The following is a 15,308-nucleotide window of genomic DNA, read 5'->3' as shown; positions in this document are numbered from 1 at the left end:
TTACTAACTAGTTTTCTAGCTTCTATTCCTTCTCTCAATTCTATTTTTCTACACAACTGCCAAAGGGACTTACTTCTTAGCTTGGAACCTTCCAATAGCTTCTCATTTTACTCAAAATAAAATCTAAATTCCCTATGGCCTACAACACCCTATGTGATTTCACCCCTGCCTACCTCCACTTTACAGTCTTTTGCATTAGCAGTTATTTTCCCTGCCCCAAATGTTTTTTGTTCTTGACATGCTAACTTCTTCTGGTTATTCAGATTCAAGTTTCATTTCCAAAAGTACTTCCTTGACTACCCAATCATTCTGTTACCTCACCCTAATTTGATTAATCCACGTAGCACTTATCACCATCTACCATTTGCTTGTTTACTGTCTATTCCCCTAACTAGAGTATCAGTTATTTTGATTATTGTTATATTCTTAGTGTTTAGAACAGTGCTTTATTATAGAATAAATGCTCAATAATTACAGGATGAATGAATGACTCAAGACAAGCTCCATTATGATATGACATGATAATATACACATGGATGTAAATAAATCTACCCCTAAATAAATCATGCGGCTCATGAGAATGCAGTAAAATTCGGTTCAATTGTTCAATTTTGCTCAGGCTTCCTCAGTCCTCCCATGCACGACAATGCATTTTATTTGCTGCTTTATAAACTGGACCACAAAGAGAGTCAAAACACTTCTCAATATGGTACACAGTGTTTACTCAAACCTAGAACTAGAAGAAACTATTAAAGTAAGAAGAGACTCCCTAAAAACGAGAAAGATCCACTAATTGTATTTTTAAGAGTATATATTTTGGCACTGCCTCCTTTTACTTCAGTTAGCCATGAGGTATTAAAGGTTATAAAGCCATATACTTATCTCCCCATCCCCACAATTTTACAAATAATCAAAAACATTCATTCAGTTCCCACCATAGAGGGAGCACTGTGCTGGGAACTCTAGGTTTGGTGCACTCTGTATCTTCAACAAGTTTAGAATCTTTATGCAGAAGACAAGCAAGATGTATATGAAAAGATTCAGGCAATAGGAGAAAGATTACTAAGGCATAAAATGGTCCACAAACGCTTCTGAAGAGGTAAACAGAAGTGATATGAGGTCTTCATGGGCAAGAGCAGTAAAAGGGCAAACCTGGGTAAGAGAGAGAACAGAAAGCCCTGGGTATAGAGCAGAAATAATAGTAAATAGTGAGCTCTGATCAAGGAAGAATAAACAATCAATCTGGTCAGATAGCCAGTTCAAGTAAGGAGTGAAAGACAGTGCATTTTAAAAACTGAATGTGTCAGAATATAAAAAAATCTTATATGAAACTAAGGGATTTTTTTTTTTAAAGGGAAAGCTGTATTTTGGAAAGATTAATCTAGGTATAAAACGGTAATTAGAAAGTAAGAATAGCTTGATAAAAGCACAGAACAGGTTTGGAGATTTAGTATTCTTCAGAACAAAAAATGACAGCTGACAGAAAGCAAAGAGATGATGTATCCAAGGGAGAAAGGGGCATAATAAGTTAGGACTAAACTTGGGCACACTTTGGTTAGTGCAAAGGAGAAAGGAAGACCTCATAAAATGACACTGGACAAGATGAGGAGGAGGAAGGCAACATGTTTATGTACTGTCACTGATGCTGACATGTAAGTGTACAAGTGAATTTTTTTTTTAAGATTTTATTTATTTATTTGAGAGAGAGAGAGTGAGAGAGAGCATGAGCGAGGAGAAGGTCAGACGGAGAAGCAGACTCCCTGTGGAGCTGGGAGCCCTATGTGGGACTGAGCCGAAGGCAGTCGTCCAACCAACTGAGCCACCCAGGTGTCCCGTATAGACAGGAGAAGCTGATGGATCCCAGATACTAACTGACTGATCTCTCTCCATCTGAAAAAAAAAACACCTCAAAAAAAAGTAATAAGCTACAGTGTAGTATTTTAAGGGTTCTCAGCTCAAGGTACTCAGAACTTGATCTTTAGAAGGCTTGCTGCTTAAAAAACTATTTTTCAGGGAACTTTAAGAAGTAAGAAATCGGCCTTCTACTGGCCCAGAGTCATAGTGAGTGGCCACTAGCTTCTGAAGCCTTTAATAAGAAATATTATAATTATTAATAATTATTATCATTTTAAATTTGGACAACAGGTCTCAGCTAGCTTCTAATGAACCATTTGATAGAGTCAGCATTGTACACTTGTTAACCATTCTGAATTTTAACTGATTTTAAGAATTTTGGCTGCTTTCTTATGCTTTAAATTTTAATTTTAATTTTTCTTTTGTCCTTTAAATTTTTACATTGTTCCAATTTTGTTTAAGTATTTTGAGTGTCCTAGGATTGTCTGTAGTGTAGAAACTAGAACTCTTGGCATTTGGCAAACTTGGTCATATTACAATTTTATGTTAATTATATCATTATTTCTTTACAATCAGTAATATACTATCTAGTCATTGTTTTCTGGATTATAGTATTTTGGACTGGACTATAGGATTATAGATTTATAGTATTTTCTAAGCTTTTGCTTAGTAGTCTAAGATTTCTTTAGTGTTAACAGTTTATTTTGATATGTTTTGCTTGAAAGAGGAGTCTGCAATGTCAAAATAGAAAACAAAGTCTGAGACAGCAATAGGATTTAATGATTCAAAAGCCTGTCAGCTGGCACCCAGCACAAGCAGATTCAAAATGTCCAAGCTTCTAGAAGACCACATAGTCATCATTTTCTATTTTTTTCCCCCTTTAGATCAGTGGTTCTCAAATTTCAGTAAGCCTCAGAATCACTTGGACAGTGCTGAAACACAGACTGCTAAGTCTTATCCCAGAATTTTTGATTCAACAGAACTGAGGGGGCCAGAAAATTTACATTTCTAACAAGTTCCCAGGTGATGCTGATACAATGGTCTGGTGATCACACTTGGGGAGCTACTATTCTCGGTTATCACTCTTACGATTTATTATTTAATAAGCTTTTATATAATCCCTTCCTATAAGCCAGTGATTTGTTAAGAGTTTGTTTAGAGACATTGTTTTCCTATCCCCTCTCTAGTTACTTGGGGGTACTTTTTGTAAAAGCCTACTGTCTCCTTGGAGATTCTGACTGTATACCCTGCAATCTGAATGTGACTGCCACAGTGAAACAATTTTAAATAAAAATCTGTAATTTTTTAAAATAGTGGATCATAAGAAATTTACTCCCTTATATGTATACATAACATTTTTGTCTCTATTGTGGAAATAATACCATGGTGTTACAGGATAGTAGAATTCTAAGAATTTTAATAAACTTACCAAATTATAAAGATCTTAACATTTCCCCTTAGAAAATGTTAATCATTTTCTAATCATTACTGAATAATCATAACAATAATCATTACTGAAGCAAAATACAATCCAACATCATCCTAAGAGGAAAACTGAATGAATGTACTTACTTCTTAAGTATTTCATAAATCTTGTAAAAATATGAAAACTCTATTTGGAAAAAATTAAAATCACTCAGTGTTATCGTAAGTTTTAAAAATGAAGCTGATATATAAGACAAAGCATAATAAATATAATTATTATGCTCTTCGTAATCAAATCTCATGCTTAAAATTTTTTAATGTTCTCAAGGGATAAAATTTATCTTTGCTTTTTAATAGTGAAAACAATTTACAGTAGCTTCTATCATTTATTTGAAATGATTTGATTAAACAAGTACTGAGAAGAAAATTCGAATGTTGAATGTATTAACTAATAAGCATCTTGTATTTTTAGAAAAACCTGGGCACAAAAATGTAGGCTGGCTTATATTAATTGGTATATTGACTAATTCAAGCACTGTCTCTAAGAAATAGCAATGTATATCCCTGATCAAGTCAGAGTTAAAAAATACCCTGAGAATGGATGCTATACTATGAAAGAAAGAATTTCTGGAATCTCCACAGTAGATGAATTTTCAAAGCTTGCTAGCGCTTCAAGTGAGCAAGAATGATACATATAGTTTTCATGCCTCAAAGCAAGCAATAAATGACATGTAGAGTCTGTCTGCTTTACACTAGAAATAATTCAGTGTAAAGGCCAATAGGTGAGCTAAACAAGGCAAGTATCTCTGCTGGGGGATAGGTGGGTTGGTTGGAGGCAGCAGCATTTGCCTAGTAGGGACTCAAGCACCCCATATAGAACTTTATGGGAGGGGGAGGAATTTGTTCCACAAACTAAATATAATTGACATAACTGGGGCAAAGTTTCTTTCTGATGATGAAGGGAGCTAGAAATAAGAAATAAGAAATTAACCTGTAGTATTGGATTAAGATCGGAGGTACGTGTGTAAACTCATGGTTTAAAAAAATAGATATATATATGTAGAAATACAGATGTAAATGTGTTTGTGCATACAAATTTTGTATGTGCACGTACACACACATAGCTCATAGCTCAGTCCATTGAGAGGGTGTCCAGGAGTAGTAAAACTGTTATAGCAATAAGTATACTTACTTCCCAGATTTTGGCTTATAAATACCATTGTCTATTGAAAGGACCCAAGTGCTTTGAGAAACAAAACAATCTCAAGGCTAAAGAAGGGAAAGTACAAGATGAGACTGGAATAGCATGTGCCAGAAAGGAAAGGTTTCAAAGAATGATGGGGGGCACATTTCAAAAGGATCTGAAAGCCAGCCCCAAGGGCTCCTAAATCTGAAACAATCTGAGTCTCACAACTGACAATCATAATAACAAAAACAGCCCACTCAGTAAACAGGAATCCAGGAGTTCATATTTACATAAATGAGAAAAGAAAGCTTTTCTTTATAGTATAATGCCAAATAATAAATGTAGAAGGCATAATAAAATTGAAAAATTTTATTTTTATTTTATTTAATTTTATCTTAGTTGCTACTTGGCAACTATTGATCAGTAATAATGGACTCAGGCAGGTATTATCAATGGATGTTAAAACTAGTACGTGAAAGTCTGACAAAACCCAAGATGTTTACATAGTATTTAGAAAATGCTATTATTAGAAAGGGAAAAGGAAAACCTTACGGTGAAGAAACATGGTAAAAATAACCTTCATCAAGTGAATATCAGTAATGAGACAAAATGAAATTATGTACCACTTGATATAATGTACTTAGAAAATAAAAGCATTACTTTTTCAGATATTGCTAACAAAAAAGCACATTCTGAATGTGTTTAACAACATCCACATTTTAGAAGATGTTTGCTCACGTTATACAAATAAAAGTTCCATAAAACATCAAAACTGATTTGAATTTAAATATATATAGTTTGACAATGTTACACAGTAATACAGCAGTAATGCTCATTAGAAAAGTCAAAACTATTTTAACTTTTTATGTTTTTTTTGAGTGCAGTGACTGACCATGAGTGGGGAGAGGCAGAGGGAGAGTGAGAACCCTAAGTAGGCTCCACATCCAGTGCGAAGAGCCTGATGTGGGGCTTGATCTCACAATCCCGTTATCATGACCTGAGCCAAAATCAAGATTTGGATGCCCAACTGACTGAGCCATCCAGGCTCCCCAAGCCTGAAACTATTTTAGATTTAAAATCAAGGAGTGAGGTGTATACTTAGCTTTAAGACAACAGGAACAAGAATGACAAATTTTATATGGGCTTTCAAAGCTTACCTTAAATTTATACTTTGTACTACGTCTGAGATTCTTTACTGTGTAAGCAAGATCTTCTCCATCATATTTAGGCTTAAAACCATATCCCTGGAAAGTGAAAATAAGTCTTTCTTAGATGTTTAGCAGCAGAAATATGGGGAATAACAAACATGTAAAAACACCCAGGTTGTCTTCATCTTCTACTGTGTACCAGGTGATTAATGCTCTCTTAAGTGTAATACTCACCTTGATACTTCTATTTTGAATGGACAGATCCATAAATGCTAATGAATGTTTGTAGGGGGATGGAGAACTCCATAAATATAGTAACCAAGAGAAGATCTTTGTGGTGAAGGTAAAGTCAGTCAATGGTAACATCACCATCAGTAAGTGTATCTCTAAAACTAATAGACTTTCCTACACAGATGTTGTAAGAACTAAACAGAGTTATAACCATTTGACATACTTAACTTGCTCTGTGTTTAAGTAAACAGACAAATGGTTGGCGGTGCTGGCAGGAAGGCATGTCACTTAGGTACTGGATTGCTATTCATAGCTCCAGGGACAATGCTTCACTACTTTCCCATTGTTATTTTTAAAAGTTGATATATAATTCACATTCTGTAAAATTCCCATTCAAAGTATGAAATTCAATCATTTATAGTGTATTCATTATACAATTATCATTGAATCCTAATTCTACAATGAAGCCTGTACTTTACTTTTTGGTTAGCAGTCACTTCCCCTCTTTTCTCATTCACTAATATACTTTCTAATAAACTAATATACTTTCTGTGTATTCATGTTCATTCATGTCATGACTAATTCCGTTCCTTTATATGGTTCAATGATACTCCACTGTATGGATATATCACACTTTGTTTATCCATTCAACAATTAATGGACATCTGGGTTGTTTCCACTTTTTGGGTATTACGAATAATTCTATGAACATTCACATACAAATTTCTGTATAAACATGTGTTTTCAAGTTCTCTTGGGTATATAGCTGCGAGTGGACCAATGTATTTTTCACTCAAATTGCTTTAAAGCTGGGGGGAAAAAAAAAAAAGCTGGGGGAAATTGGAAGGGGAGGTGAATCATGAGAGACTATGGACTCTGAAAAACAATCTTAGGGGTTTGAAGTGGTGGGGGGGTGGGAGGTTGGGGTACCAGGTGGTGGGTATTATAGAGGGCACGGATTGCATGGAGCACTGGGTGTGGTGAAAAAATAATGAATACTGTTATGCTGAAAATAAATAAATTTGATTAAAAAAAATAAAGTAGCTCTGAAAAAGCTATGAAACTATGTAGAACTAATAGAAGAAACCCTAACTCACGTTAGTTACGTTTTAGCTCATAGAAGACAACCACTGGAAACCTGATTCTGGTGGCACTATATAATGTCATGTGATGCTCTTCCTATCTTCTGTGGTGCTTGAGAAAGCAGTGTATGAACACAGCTGGAAAAGGTGGACATATTATTTCCTTATTTTTTAGAGCTGCTTAGGCTGAAAGGCTGTGGTAATCTTCCCCCCCTTTATTTTCCCTAAAACATATATATTTAAGAATGCAGTCTATACTGTTCCTAGGCGCAAATATATACAAACAAACAAAAAAACAAAACTCCCTCCCACACATCAAGAAAAGACAAGACTGAGTTCTTCCTCATTCCCAGTTCCTCCTAAATAATAACCAACACCAAGGACTCAAGGATCTGGGAAAGGATCTAACTACTGTGGCACTATTTACTTATTTATAAGGATTGATGTTACCTGAAATAGGTTTTAAACACTACTTAAAATATATATTTATACTTACTGAAGTTTCTTCCTCCATCTCTAAAATGTAAGAAATTCCTTCATCTGATGGTGTTCCTGAGGGCTTACTCCATTGTAAGGATAACCAAGTAACACCAGCCTTAGTTAATACAGGACTTGCTGGCATGGAAGGGGCACAGCCTGAAGTGTAATATAAGACTTCTTCACTAAAACCACTGTTGAAACAAATCGTTTTTAAGAATGAATGAAAAAGAGCTGTTTTTATAGCTAAAGAATTCAATCTGATAAATGACATTTTCCGAAAGTGACAATTTTTGATAACTAATTATAATCCAAATAATGTCTTGGAGTTGATAATATTTTCATGGTTATCAGATCAGAACCTAAAAGTGTATTTACTAATACACTTTTAAAACTGTAGTTTATGTAACTAACATCTTCTCTTACAGCTTTTGCTATGATAGTTAATCCATCTTTACTATACCAACATAAACTAAAGCAGAATTTTTAGTGGATAATTTGGATTCTGCATAATTTATATTAAGTGAAGTGACTAAATAATATATTTGCATTAAAATGTATCTTACCTTGTGCCATACTCATTTTTGGCTGACAGTCTAAATTTACAACCCATTGCTGGTGACAGTTTAGTAATTTTAAATTGCTTCTGTAAGCCCATATAACACTGACAAAATTCTCCATTTCCTTTTCCCTAAAAAAAATTGGCTGATTATTATATATCATGTACATTACTGTAAAAAGATAAATCCACAAAGTTCCTGCTTGATGAATAACTACATATGAGCTGGTATATACATTAAAAGTCATTTTGTTACATGAATCATGGATCTCAAAAGAAAGTAGAAATAACCTACATCTTTTAAATGGTACTTACTGTTCATTAAATGCAGAATTTACAAACTAGAAAGTAGGTATCTCTGTATCTACCTTCTTGAACTAAGTACCCTGTTTTAACTGATGCTAAATGTCTGGGTTTAATAAAAGAAGTTCTTTCCATGTATAGACCCCACAATCTCTATGGGGGGACTAGTAATAGCAGAAATAGGGTGATCTTTGATATATACAACTAGCAGTGTTCTCAATCTATGAAAAGTTCTACACAGTTTTAAGGTCCCTAAGTGATTCCCAAACCTCCACCTTAATAGCTGCTAACATTCTATAAAATAAAGATTCTGGAAACACAACTGCCTAGATTTAACAGTAACAGAATATAAGCAGAGAGAAAAACCCGATTATAGGCAAAGAGAATGGGAGAGAGAAAAGTCTGCAGCTCAGGACAACTAAAGAATGTTAGAAGTTTAGGATGCTACATAAAATAGACACGTTTCTTATTCTCCATCCACTCTTCCCTACTGTGTTGGTAGAGGTAAACGGTGGTTTTAGGGTGACTTCTTCAAAGAAAACCTTCAATCTCTATCTGGCTGCTTTACTACACTTTCCTGATTTAACGGTGTTTACAGTTGATTCTATTAAGTTGTCTAAACAGAAAATTGTATCATCTCTATATAATAATAATTTTGCCCCCCAGCCCAGCCATTATTTGGCTGTACCTGTATGTTCCAAAACATACTTCATTAACATTAAGGTGGGAATGACTGACAACTTTGACTTGCTTCAGCCTTGACTAGAAATGCTTTTATTGTTTAGTGATGGTACTTCACTTAATACAAAAATAACTATCAGATAAGGAATTATCTTCCTTTCCTAATTTGAGTTTTAATTAAGTGCTAAATTTTATCAAATATCTTTTCATAATTTATCAACATATTTTTTTTTCTTCTAAATTACTATGATAGATTTCCTAATTCTAAATTCTCTTAAAACTTCTGGCATAAAATCTAATTGTTTGTGCCTCATTACTCTTTTAATATAGGCATACCTTGTTTTATTGCACTTCATTTTACTGTGCTTTGCTGATAGCGTTTTTTACAAAGTCTGGTTTGTGGCAACCCTGCATCAAACAGTTCTACTGGTGCCATTTCTTCAACAGCATTTGCTAACTTTGCGACTCTGTGTCATGTTTTGGTAGTTCTTGTAATATTTCAAATTTTTTCATATTATTGTATTTGTTATGGTGGTTCATGGAAGAGGCCAACATATCAACATTAACAGGAGTTCAGCAGAAGTGGATTCCAACCCTCATGGATATTTTGTGGGTTACAAGACTTCAACAGAGGAAATAACAGCAGATGTGGTGGAAACAGCAAGAGAACTAGAATTAGAAGTGAAGCCTGAAGATGTGACTGAATTGCTGCAATCTCATGATAAAACTTAAGTGGATGAAGAGCTGCTTCTTAAAAATGAGCAAGGAAAGTGGTTTCTTGAGAGGGAATCTACTCTTGGTGAAGGTGCTGTGAAGACTGTTGAAATGACAACAAAGGATTTAGAATTTTACATAAATTTAGTTGACAGAGTAGCAGCGGGGTTTCGGGGGACTGACTCCGGTTGTGAAAGAAGTTTTAGTGTTGGTAAAATGTTATCAGACAACATCACATGTTACAGAGAAATGGTTCATGAAAGAAGAGTCAACTGATGCAGCAAACTTCACCGTTGTCTTATTTTTTCAAAAAGCTGCTGAAGGCACCCCAACTTTCAGCAAGCACCATACCCTCAGCAGCCTGCAGCCATCAACATTGAGGTAAGACCCTCCACTAGCAAAAAGATTATGACTCACTGAAAGCTCAGATGATGGTTAGCATTTTTAGCAACAAAGTATTTTTTTAAATTTAATTTAATTTTTTCAGTGACAACAAAGTATTTTTAAAATAAGGTATGTACATTTTAAAAAAAAAAGACAAGGCCATTGTACCTTTAACAGACTACAAATACTGTGTGGTATATAACTTTTATATGCATTGGGAAACCAAAAAAATTCATGCGACTTGCTTTGAGATATTTGCTTTATTGTGGTTGGCTGGAACCACAATATCTTCAAGGTACGCCTACATACTGCTGAATTCCCAGATTATCAATGGAATTTCTTCTATACCCTCTGGCCACACCTCTTAGCTGTGGTATAAGCAGTAGGCAAAGAGAGAATGTAATAAATGATAGTAAAATGAAGTACTGCATAACAGAGCTCTGTGTGCTTGCTGTGGTAGGCTGAATAATGGCTCACAAAGATATCCAAGTCCTAAACCGTGGACCCTGTGAATGTTACTCTATTCAGGGACTGTACAGATGTTATTAAGTTAAAGCTCTTGAGATGGAGAGATTATCCTGCATTATCTAGGTGGACCTTAAATGGAATTACAAATGTCCTTTTTAGAGTGAAAAAGATGTGAAGACAGAAGAGGAAAAAGGCCATGTGATAACGGCAGGAAGGGCAGAAAAGGCTATCTGATGAGGCCATGTGTTCATGGTAATGAGAAAGTAATGAAGAGAGCCTCCAGAAGCTAGAAAAGTTAGGAGAATGGATTCTTTTCTAGAATTCCTAGAAGAAGCATGGTTAAAGTGACATCTTGATTTTGGCCCAGTGAGAGTCATACTGGATTTCTACCTTCCGGAAATATAGGAGAATGAGTGTGTTGTTTTGAACTATCAGGTTTGTAGAAATGTGTTAAAGTAGCCATAGTAAAAAATTATACTTGCTTTTAAGGCTGAAGTGAAAAAAAATATTTCCTTCATCAAGATAATTACCCAAGTGAGAACTTTGAGGGGTTTAAGTCAAAAACAAAAAATAAAACAAAATAGGGAGGTCTAGTCAGTAATGTTTTCTAGGAACATCATTAATTCGCTCATGTACCACTCTAAAAGCATTCATAATGTTTTTAAAGAGGAAAAAACTATTAAAACAAATTATTTCTGCTTGAGGATAAATACACATAAATTCCCCCTAATTTAAAAGATCCAATTTACTTACCTCATCCCATTCTAAAATAAAGCTTTGGATTTTAGAACCATTGTCACTAGGTGCCTAAAAGAAATTAAAAAAAAAAAAAAAAAAAGAGAGAGAGAGAGCGCGCACAAATTATTAGAACTTTTGTAAAAGATACTGTGAGAATCTAATCTGAGCAATCTATTGTGTTGTAGATGTTCTCTGTGGCTTAACTCTGGAAAAACTGCACAGGGAATACAGATATATATGTATTATATAACCCCACAATCCCTTTAAATGAAAGGTAAGAAAACAAAGCAGAGTTTATTCAAGTTTTTCTGAACACTGAACAACTTCCTGTAGCAAGAACCATCTTAACTTTTTAATCCATTTAAAAAATCACTTTGTCTTTTGTCAGAAGGTTTTTATCAGCTTTAAGTTCCTAGGATTGACCCTGTTATTTTCATTAAAACTCACTTTATAATCTATAAGTAGTACTGTGAGATACACCAGAGAAGGAAAGAATCAGGGAGCTTAGAATAATTTCAAGAGGTCACACTGTCTGGATCTTTGCTTCTAGATACAATATGCCCATTACCTAATATTGCTCATTCAACAATCTGTTAATCTTCAGTGGTGAAAATTTGTCTCCCTTAACATTTTATTCTAGTATTTAATCACTCTAGAACTCAAGAATTTCAACCTTATTTCTACTTGAATTTTCTACCATTTCAACTTGCTTCCTCTTTATTCTCACTTTAGACGCAGAACAATGGATCACTACTCTCCTTATAATAGCTTCATCCATTTGAAGACAACTGACTCTAAGACTCCTTTTATAAAAATTAAATGATCTTAACTTTTAAAATCGTTCTCCAGAGAATTCCTATAATTCTCTGGACTCTATTTGGTTTTTATATAGTATTGCCAACCATATATTTTAAAAAAGATTTTATTTATTTATTTGAGAGAGGGAGTGACAGAGAGTAAGCATGAGTGGGGAAGAAGGGCAGAGGAGAGGGGGAAGCAGACTCTCCACTGAGCAGGGATCCTGATGTGGGTCTCAGTCCCTGGACTCTAGGATCATGGCCTGAGATGGCAGGTCTGCCTTAAGTGAAGGCAGATGTTTAGCTGACTGAACCACCCAGGCACCCCCATTGCGAACCATGTTAAGAGCAATCAAGAATGCTCAACTTTTTAATAAAGAACTTTTTATAACACGGAGGTCCAAATTATTTGTTGACCATTAACAAAGATCTTGTGTTTAAAAATTTTTTTAAATTATAATTTTTAAGTGGGGTATTGCAGATGTGGCAATTCAAAGTAACTACAGTATGGATGGGGCAGAAAAAGAAACCTTGGGAAATTCAACTCTTACAGAGCAAAGGAAGAGAATCCCAAGGCAGAGAAGATTAAAAATCTCAGCAAGAAGTGTGTGGTATAAAAATATATTTCCCCATGATTAGTGCCTCCAGATTGCTCTGGTCTAGCTGCTAAGGTTGCACATTTATTTTCCTTAATTTTTTATACTTTATTTTGTGAGGCTTTCCAAGTCAAGGAAATGGATTCTCTTCAACTCCCTGGGAGAAGCATGGCTATGGTGACACCTTCAACAACCTGTGACCATTTCTCCAAGTTAGAGGGGAAACTATTAGGTGTAAAGTGTTTTTACCTTATCTCATTTGATCTTCAAACCAACTCTTTGTAGTATTATTATCCAAACTATACAAAAGAGGAAATGGAAGCTTTAAAGAATCCAAATAAGTTGCCCCAGATCACTCAATCATTAAGAGAACAGAGCTGAATTTAGTCAGACACAAAACCAGTGTTCCTACCCAGCAATATTCCAGAAACTGAGCAACAGGAGGTCTGGTAGGTATTAGTAATTATAAGAGAGTAGAAGACCAAGTTCAGTTAGCTTTTTATCATCACCATGCACTGGAAACTCTAAACAATGTCAGCTGATATATTTCTCTCAAGCTGCTACCTCACATTCCACCCATGCCATGATTTTGATGCCACGTTAACCCCCAAGTAATATTTTCAGATTATATGAGGCAACAGAGTCAAAAGATCTGATATTTAAGTCATAAACTACACTAAGCCAGTTTTCCTCAATTTTAACATTACATAGCAACAATAGGTACTATGTTTATTATGGTCCAGACACTATGCTATGGGCTATATAGGTATTATCTGATAATCCTCCCAACAACTCCAGATATACAATACTATCCCCAGTACCAGTACAAATGATTCTCTCTTTCCCCAATTGTGCTATTACTATGCACATACAAGTCTATTTCTTGAAGAGTATAAGCCTGGGTAACCTGAGTAGGCAATTGAGAGACCTAGGGCATAAGGGCACTTTTTACATCTTACGCAGACTGGCTGGACTATTGTTAAAGGCAAATTTCAAAATTCAATGTTATTTTATCTTCAGAATAAATAGCAGTACCCTACTGAAGACTGAACCTACATGAAAGGCACCAGGCTACTACCCTAACTGCCCTACCAATAAAATGCTACTCTAAGTGACATGAAATAAAATTAGTCATACTTATCACAAACAAAAATGTATGTATGTACATACTTGTCTGATTTACATGTGCTAACAGTACTTTTTAACTGCATAAAGCACCTAACAAGGGACTAGTAAGACCCAAACAAGTTTTCAGAAAGAAAGCTAGCCCTGAGTTTTGCTCTTGGGGTAAGAGTAGATAATTAAATCAAGACTGGTAGTTATTTTCTTACTATAAATCAACAGTTGCTAGGAGGGGTGGTACTCCCTTCTAGGGCATGTTTAGAAATTTTGTTGGGGGTGTTTCTGACTATCACAATAATGGCAGGGAGAGTAAAGGCTGCTTTTTACAAGTGGGGATCAAGGATGCTATCAATTCTGCACAGTGTGGGAAAATCAATACAATGAAGAATTTTTCTTTCTCTAGAACTTTTGAATGTCCTCTTTGACATCCATGTAGGTTGAAATATATGTTTAAAATTATCAGAGCCTAGAATCTAATTCCATTTTACAAGGTATTTTTTCTATAGTTTTAAGTTACAGGATTTTCCCAAAATGTAACTACTCTGCAATATGAGAAAGGCTGTATTTCATTTGTTCAGAAATTTACAAAGACCATATATCATTTCAGTAATTCATGTCTCCCAATGACAATGCTGTCTGTGCTATGTGAATTATCGATTCTATCTGTGGTGCCTGTCTATTTCATCATATCTTCTTGTGCAGCTGGGCACAAAAAATTTACATGTTAGCAAATCTATTATTCTATTCTATTATTCTATTAAAATAGAGAGTATTTAATAGAGAGTATTATAAAATTATATTATTATAAAATAGAGTATTTAATGGAATATTCCTTAAAATAATATATATATATATATATAAAATTAACATATAATGTATTATTAGCCCTAGGAGTACAGGTCTGTAAATCGCCGGTTTACATACTTCACAGCATTCACCATAGCACATACCCTCTCCAATGTCCATAACCCAACCACCCTCTTCCTACCCACCTCCCCCATGCAACCCTCAGTTTGTTTTGTGAGACTAAGAGTCTCCTATGGTTTGTCCTGATCCCATCTTGTTTCCTTTTTTCCTGACCCTCCAAATCCCCCACATTGCCTCTCAAATTCTTCATATCAGGGAGATCATATGATAATTGTCTTTCTCTGACTGACTTATTTCACTTAGCATAATACCCTCTAGTTCCATCCATGTCATCACAAATGGAAAGATTTCATTTCTTTTGATGGCTGCATCGTACTCCATTGTATACATGTATACCACCTCTTCTTTATCCATTCATCTGTTGATGGACATCTAGGTTCTCTCCATAGTTTGGCTATTGTGGACATATAAATTGCTATAAACATTCGGGTGCATGTGCCCCTTTGGATCACTACATTTGTATCTTTAGGGTAAATACCCAGCAGTGCAATTGCTGGGTCATAGGGTAGCTCTATTTTCAACTTTTTGAGGAACCTCCATGCTGTTTTCCAGAGTGGTTGCACCAGCTTGCATTCCCACCACTAGTGCAAGAGGGTTCCTCTTTCTCCGCATCCTC

The 15,308-nt window shown here is 35.0% G+C and overlaps 1 protein-coding gene across 6 annotated transcripts in view; it reads right to left on the bottom strand.

The window, feature by feature from the left end:
- Window positions 1-15,308, bottom strand: part of FNDC3A (fibronectin type III domain containing 3A) — a 180,659-nt gene that overhangs the window by 23,564 nt on the left and 141,787 nt on the right. For all 6 annotated transcript variants that reach the window (XM_032314193.1, XM_032314190.1, XM_032314192.1 and 3 more), the window contains 4 exons: window positions 11,266-11,319; window positions 7,970-8,094; window positions 7,423-7,597; window positions 5,623-5,709 (listed from right to left, as the gene is read on the bottom strand). In XM_032314193.1, coding sequence (XP_032170084.1) covers window positions 5,623-5,709; window positions 7,423-7,597; window positions 7,970-8,094; window positions 11,266-11,319 — 441 coding nt within the window. The remainder of the gene's footprint in view (window positions 1-5,622; window positions 5,710-7,422; window positions 7,598-7,969; window positions 8,095-11,265; window positions 11,320-15,308) is intronic.

This window comes from Mustela erminea, chromosome 15 (genome assembly GCF_009829155.1).
Source record: "Mustela erminea isolate mMusErm1 chromosome 15, mMusErm1.Pri, whole genome shotgun sequence".
In the NCBI taxonomy this organism is placed as follows: domain Eukaryota; kingdom Metazoa; phylum Chordata; class Mammalia; order Carnivora; family Mustelidae; genus Mustela; species Mustela erminea.
This window is presented reverse-complemented; position numbering and strand designations above follow the sequence as displayed.